Source organism: Salvelinus fontinalis, chromosome 37 (assembly GCF_029448725.1).
Source record: "Salvelinus fontinalis isolate EN_2023a chromosome 37, ASM2944872v1, whole genome shotgun sequence".
Classification (NCBI taxonomy): domain Eukaryota; kingdom Metazoa; phylum Chordata; class Actinopteri; order Salmoniformes; family Salmonidae; genus Salvelinus; species Salvelinus fontinalis.
The window spans coordinates 15,007,502-15,015,045 of NC_074701.1; the positions used below are offsets into that span (position 1 = coordinate 15,007,502).

The 7,544-nt window shown below is 43.6% G+C and overlaps 1 protein-coding gene across 1 annotated transcript; it reads left to right on the forward strand.

Annotated features, from left to right (window-relative positions):
• Positions 1–233: 233 nt before the first annotated feature.
• LOC129835964 (peripherin-2-like) lies at positions 234–5,618 on the forward strand. The gene is made up of 3 exons (XM_055901669.1): positions 234–814; positions 2,341–2,587; positions 4,734–5,618. The coding sequence occupies exons 1-3, from the start codon at positions 234–236 to the stop codon at positions 4,935–4,937; spliced, it is 1,032 nt and encodes a 343-aa protein (XP_055757644.1). The 3' UTR covers positions 4,938–5,618.
• Positions 5,619–7,544: the final 1,926 nt, after the last annotated feature.

A 7,544-nucleotide genomic window follows, 5' to 3' on the forward strand; every position in this document is an offset into this window, starting at 1 on the left:
AGAGGGGAACCCTTGCCAAAACACATTCTGCAGCTCCTTTCTGGAACAGATTACAATTTTCCAACTGAACCTCTCCTCGGGAACATTGTTGCCTAAGGTCAACTGAGGTCTTAACTGTTACTGAAGAAATAACATTGAAAAAAATAGTTTTTACTATTTTGTATATTCTAATTTGTATATATATTTTTTTATCCAAGTTTTGATTTGGGAATAGTCTACACTCTGAGGTGAGCATGGTGTTGATGAAGGTAAAGTTTGACTTGCCGAAGCGGGTGAAGCTTGCTCAGGGCCTGTGGCTCGTGTACTGGCTAGCAGTGATGACCGGCATTCTGGTCTTCAGTCTGGGGCTGTTCTTTAAGATCGAGCTCCGGAAGAGGAGTGAGATGATGGACAACAACGAGAGCCATTTTGTGCCCAACCTGTTGATTCTAGTTGGCCTAGCTGCTTGCGGGGTAAACGTTTTTGGCGGCAAGGTGTGCCACGACTCTCTGGATGCTTTGAAGTTCGCCAAGTGGAAGCCCATGGTCAAGGGCTACCTGATGGGCTGCTTCGGTTTCAACATCCTCCTGTTCTTCACAGCTCTGCTGTGCTTCTGCATGCAGTTCCAGTTGTACTTTTCCCTGGCTGAGGGTCTGAAGAATGGGATAAAATACTACAAGGATACGGACACACCTGGACGCTGCTTCATGAAGAGGACGCTGGACATGACCCAGATTGAGTTCCGCTGCTGTGGCAACAACAACTATAGGGATTGGTTTGAAGTCCAGTGGATCAGCAACCGCTATCTGGACTTCAGCAACGATGAAGTCAAAGAGTGAGTACCGAAATCAGTAGCTGATAGAAAGCAATGTTGGGTGGATCATGGTACCCAGAAGGCCAAGATAGGCCCAAAAAATGCCTGTCAAGTAAAAGTAGGCAAATGACTTGTTGACAGTGTCTCTGGGGGTCAGCCAGAACCAAGAAATCTGTCTTTCCACCAAAAGCTCCTTGGCCTCGAAAGATTCCTTCGGTCTTTCGATTGACAGAAAGGCTATTTTAGGAAAAACGTACTGGTTAATTCATGCCAAGTCTTATGCAACATATCCAACATTGCTGCTACATAGGAGTTTTTTCTCACTCCTGACCATAGTCTCCATCTTTACTCATATGGTCTCTTGGGTTCTTGTGCAGGAAGCTGGGGATAGCAAATGAGACAAGGTAGCACTTGCTGTTGCTAGTGTATGGTAGTGACAACTTAGTTAATGTTAAACATACAAAACAAATAGTTTAATTAGGGGTATACCTTAAAGGGGGTCAGGGCAGGATAAATGTAGAGAGAATTAAAGAAGTCTTAGTGGGATGCAGAGGATACCAGTGTAAGTGGAGTCAGGCTCATGTGCCAGGTTCTGATAAGTAGATAATCTCCCTGGATCTAAATTCCACGTCCTTCAGAGCTTACTGTCCTCCTAAATCATAACAAGACGGCAGTTAACTGTCACCAATAGACTCTGACACTTAACAGAAACACACTACCCCCCTCTCTCCCCAATATTGTGCCTTGGTGGCAACTGATACTACATTTAGTCAATTTAGATTCTGATTTGAAGACATTGATTAAAGGGATAGTTCACCCAAATGACAAAATGACACATTGGTTTCCTTACCCTGTCAGCATTCTATGGATAAGGGGTGACAGCAATTCATGCTCTGCTTTTGTTTACCTGGCCACTGCTTCAAGTGTTAACTTGTAGGTATTCTTGGCACAAATCCAATGCAAGTCAATGGTACCTATAGTAGCATTTTCATGCTTTATGTCCAAATCATCTATAAGTAACTACACAATCAATTTTAGAATATTTAGGACGGATGATTTGGACATTTAGAAAGTAATTCAGGAATATGTTTGGAAGTGGGTGGTAATGTGTGAATAGCACACGTGTAATGGTGTGCATGTTTAAATGCATTAGAGTTCATTTACATATGTATATGTGTGTGTGCATGTACAGTATACTTGACTGTGTGCATTAGACATGCGTGTTCATATGTTAATCTACTGAAGAGATGCCTGCTGTCTCTCTCACTCACGAATGATCCCATCAAGAGGATCCTCATGAACCAGGTTGAAACTCTTCACCTGTCAACATTGGCCTGAAGCAATCCCAACTTTTCTCCTGTCAGCCAAGGCCTCTCTATGTGATAAAGCTGATTGATCATTTACTCATACAGGTAGTCTAAACTGACACTTGACATGTGAGCTGTTGCCTCATTTCAATGCTTTCACATGTCTGTGTTACGGGACTGACTTAAACTTGTCACGTGGCTTGTGACGGGTCTGACGTGTCTCTCTTGGCCTCTCCACAGCCGTGTCCTGAGCAACGTGGAGGGGAAGTTTCTGATGGAGAGTGTACCGTTCAGCTGCTGCAACCCCGGCTCCCCCAGACCCTGTATCCAGCACCAACTGACCAACAACTCAGCCCACTATGACTACGACCACCACACCGAGGAGCTCAACATCTGGACCCGGGGCTGCCGCGAGTCCCTGGTCGCCTACTACGGAGGCATGATGAACAGCATCGGGGGCCTGATGCTACTGTACATCATATTGGAGGTGAGAAAGAGAAGAATAAGGAAATGGCTGGGGGGGGCCATGTCCTTTACTTCAGAGGGTAGCTGGCGACATATGCTAATGATCACACGCAAACTAATTGATTAGCTGATTTGATTAAATTACAGTCTTAAAGGCATATGTGGGTAAGTAGTAGAGCAGGACTAGGCCCAGTGGTGTGGAGAAGAGGATAAAAAAAATCTAACAATATAAGACTGTCCATCGGTTTCCCAGTAATGGCCATATATTAGAAGGTGGCCATTTCCAACTATCTAGCTCAGTGAGTATTAGTAGAAGTCCAGCTGGTCCAAGTTGGCCACAGCTGACCAGTTCAGTGTGCACACATACCAACCCTCCTGAATATATTTTGACTTTAGGAGAACATGTGGCACACACCAAGCCTAACTGTCACCATAACGTTGCCCTTCTTACAAGCAGGCACTAAAACACGCCATTACATAGTTGCTCTTAGCACTCACTTGACTTTCATATAAATGACTTGCCAAAAGTAGACCTCTAGTGTCTGATCTATCTGCCCAGTCTTAAGTATCAAAAGTACATGTAATTGCTCAAATATACTTCAGTATCAAAAGTAAAAGTATAAATCATTTCAAATTCCATATATAAAGCAAATTAGCCAGGGGCACAGGCCAACACTCATTTTTGTTTAGTGAGTCTGCCAGATCAGAGGCAGTAGAGATGGCCAGGGATGTTCTCCTGATGTGTGTGTGAATTGGACCATTTTCCTGTCCTGCTAAGCATTCAAATAGTAACGAGTACTTTTGGGTGTCAGGGAAAATGTATGGAGCAAAAAGTACATTGTTATCTTTAGGAATGTAGTGAAGTAAAAGCAAAAGCAAGTAAAGTACAGACACCCAAAAAAACGACTTAAGTAGTACTTTAAAGTATTTTTACACCACTGTGTGGGTGTGGTATACGCGGTGAGGGAGGATCAGGGTTAGAGGGGTTAATCTGGGCAGAGCAGAGACCAACAGGTAGGTAGCCTTCCTCGAAGCACTAATAGGTTTGCTATCTGGGTCAAAACAACAACACGGGCCTCCCGGGTGGCGCAGTGGTCTAGGGCACTGCATCGCAGTGCTAGCTGCGCCACCAGAGTCGCTGGGTTCGCGCCCAGGCTCTGTCGCAGCCGGCCGCGACCGGGAGGTCCGTGGGGCGACGCACAATTGGCATAGCGTCGTCCGGGTTAGGGAGGATTTGGCCGGTAGGGATATCCTTGTCTCATCGCGCTCCAGCGATTCCTGTGGCGGGCCGGGCGCAGTGCGTGCTAACCAAGGGGGCCAGGTACACGGTGTTTCCTCCGACACATTGGTGCGCTGGCTTCCGGGTTGGAGGCGCGCTGTGTTAAAGAAGCAGTGCGGCTTGGTTGGGTTGTGCTTCGGAGGACGCATGGCTTTCGACCTTCGTCTCTCCCGAGCCCGTACGGGAGTTGTAGCGATGAGACAAGATAGTAATTACTAGCCATTGGATACCACGAAAATTGGGGAGAAAATGGGATAAAAAATTAAATTAAATTAAAATTAAAATAAATAAATACCAACAACACTAAATTGTCATTTTGTGCCAAATCCAAATTTGAGATCTGTGTCAATTCATTGATGTCCAAATGATGTCCAATTGATGTCCAATTGGCGCCAATGGGAGATTTGATCTAAAACCCAACCCACTGGGGGAAAATATTGTTTCAATGTCACTTCAACAGCAAAAATCTATGCGATCACATTGAATCAACATGGAAAACTGTTTGGATTTGCAAAAAGTCATCAACGTAAGAGAATGTGGTCTGCTTTTCATCCAACTTTTCATCTAAACCCAATAACATGGTGACATGTTTTGTTGTTTTCACGTTGAATTCACGTTGAATTCACGATAGTTGACAACTCAAACAAATGTAAATCAAAACTAGACGTTGATCTGACATCTGTGCCCAGTGGAAAGCCTTAGTGACTATAATTTTTGGGGGATTTAGATCAGTGATTAATACATTTGGAATCAGTGTTTTCTACATCTAAACAAGAACGGGTACCAGAGATCTCTGGTGGTTCAGAGGCCATATAGATTGTTTGATAACTACAGCGTGTCAGTGTAAAGGCTGTCAGTGACGTACATATCTTGTTTGTCTGGTCCTCAGGCAGGAGTGATGGTGGGCTTACAGTACCTGACCACTTCTCTGGAGACTATGGCCGATCCAGAGAACCCGGAGAGTGAGAGCGAGGGCTGGCTCCTGGAGAAGAGTGTGAAGGAGACGGTGGCAGACGTCATAGCAAAGATCAAGGGCCTGGTCGGTGCAGGGAACCATGTGGGGGAGGTTGAGGGGGTGGCCACTGTGAGTTGAAAGGGTCTCACCCAAAGGGACTATCGACGGGAGCTCAAAGAGAAATAGAAGGAGTGAGAGGAGAGACATCTTCTCAGTGAAACAACACACATATTCAAACATACACACACAGACATATCAATGGACACATGCACACACCCTATGAAAAGTGAACAACTAAACCAACTCCTCACATGAAGGGAGAACCAAACTCAAAAATGTGAATGTACAGATGACGTCGGAAGTTTACATACCCCTTAGCCAAATACTAGTAATTTGGCTAAGGTGTACGTAAAAAAAAAAATATATATATATATATCCCTCTCTTAGGTCAGTTAGGATCACCACTTTAATTTAAGAGTGTAAAATGTCAGAATAATAGCAGAGAGAATGATTTATTTCAGCTTTTATTTCTTTCCCAGTGGGTCAGAAGTTTACATATACTCAATTAGTATTTGGTAGCATTGCCTTTTAATTGTTTAACTTGGGTCAAATGTTTCGGGTAGCCTTCCAGAAGCTTCCCACAATAAGTTGGGTGAATTTTGGCCCATTCCTCCTGACAGAGCTGGTGTAACTGAGTCAGGTTTGTAGGCCTCCTTGCTCACACACACTTTTTCAGTTCTGCCCACACATTTTCTATGGGATTGAGGTCAGGGCTTTGTAATGGCCACTCCAATAGCTTGACTTTGTTGTCCTGAAGCCATTTTGCCACAACTTTGGAAGTATGCTTGGGGTCATTGTCCATTTGGAAGACCCATTTGCGACCAAGCTTTAACTTCCTGACGGATGTCTTGTGATGTTACTTCAATATATCCACATCATTTTCCTGCCTCATGATGCCATCTATTTTGTGAAGTGCACCAGTCCCTCCTGCAGCAAAGCACCCCCACAACATGATGCTGCCACCCCCGTGCTTCACGGTTGGGATGGTGTTCTTCGGCTTGCAAGCATCCCCCTTTTTCCTCCAAACATAACGATGGTCATTATGGCCAAACAGTTTTATTTTTGTTTCATCAGACCAGAGGACATTTCTCCAAAAAGTAAGATCTTTGTCCCCATGTGCAGTTGCAAACTGTAGTCTGGCTTTTTTATGGCGGTTTTGGAGCAGTGGCTTCTTCCTTGCTGAGTGGCCTTTCAGGTTATGTCGATATAGGACTCGTTTTACTGTGGATATAGATACTTTTGTACCTGTTTCCTCCAGCATCTTCACAAGGTCCTTTGCTGTTGTTCTGGGATTGATTTGCACTTTCCGCACCAAAGTACGTTCATCTCTAGGAGACGGAACGTATCTCCTTCCTGAGCGGTATGACGGCTGCGTGGTCCCATGGTGTTTATACTTGCATACTATTGTTTGTACATATGAACGTGGTACCTTCAGACGTTTGGAAATTGCTCCCAAGGATGAAACAGACTTGTGGAGGTCTACAATTTTCTTTCTGAGGTCTTGGCTGATTTCTTTTGATTTTCCAATGATGTTAATTAAAGAGGTACTGAGTTTGAAGGTAGGCCTTGAAATACATCCAATGATGTCAATTAGCCTATCAGAAGCTTCTAAAGCCATGACATTATTTTCTGGAATTTTCCAAGCTGTTTAAAAGCAAAGTCAACTTAGTGTATGTTAACCTCTGACCCATTGGAATTGTGATACAGTGAAATAATCTGTCTGTAAACAATTGTTGGAAAAATTACTTGTGTCATGCACAAAGTAGATGTCCTCACCGACTTGCCAAAACTATAGTTTGTTAACAAGAAATTTGTGGAGTGTTTTAAAAACGAGTTTTATTGACTACAACCTAAGTGTATGTAAACTTCCAACTTCAACTGTATATCCTGTCCATAATAATTCTGTTTATATGTTAATCAGAGTATATTTTTTAAAGAAAAATAATGAAAAATATATTTGGGTTGTCAAAACATCTGTGCCGTATACATGAATTTGGGCTTGTGAATATCTAGAAAATATAATGAAATAATGAAATCTCCCCTTCCCTCCCGGGAATCCTCTCCATGAAAAATGATGGACGTACCCTGAAACAATCAAGCCTAACATAGTTGACCTATCCTCATATCTAATAGATATACCCCTATGTCCTTTTTACACTCCACAACTTGTGTTAAGTGGACATGCAACCCGATAGCTACACAAAGATATGTATTTTAGTCAAGTAATCCAAAAATGTTCTTAGTCTGCTCAATTGAACTGAATTTTGTAATCCAAAACACATTATCAATGCCTAATGCCACCCGGTCAATCGGTCACGTACGTTCCCTCACGGCAGCTTAAATCGGGCAGCTGCGGAACCGGTGTCCTGGCTGTCCCTCCCACCCCCCTCTCACACTGATTAAAGGCAGATGAAACTCTGATTTTGTAGTCCTTTGATGGGCTACAGTGGACTGAGTGCCCAGATGAGGTGCTGGGAGCACGTATAAGAAGAAGAGGGGGGAACACATAAACCCGGGCACTGTAGTGTCCCCATACAGGTCCCTGCAGAGCAGCGCCACATGCATTTACATCTATACAACACACATTTTAACATTTATTGGTTATGTATCAGTGTTGCTATCGGGTTATATGTCTGCTTGATGTACGAGGCAGATGAAACTCTGATTTTGTAGTCCTTTGAGGGG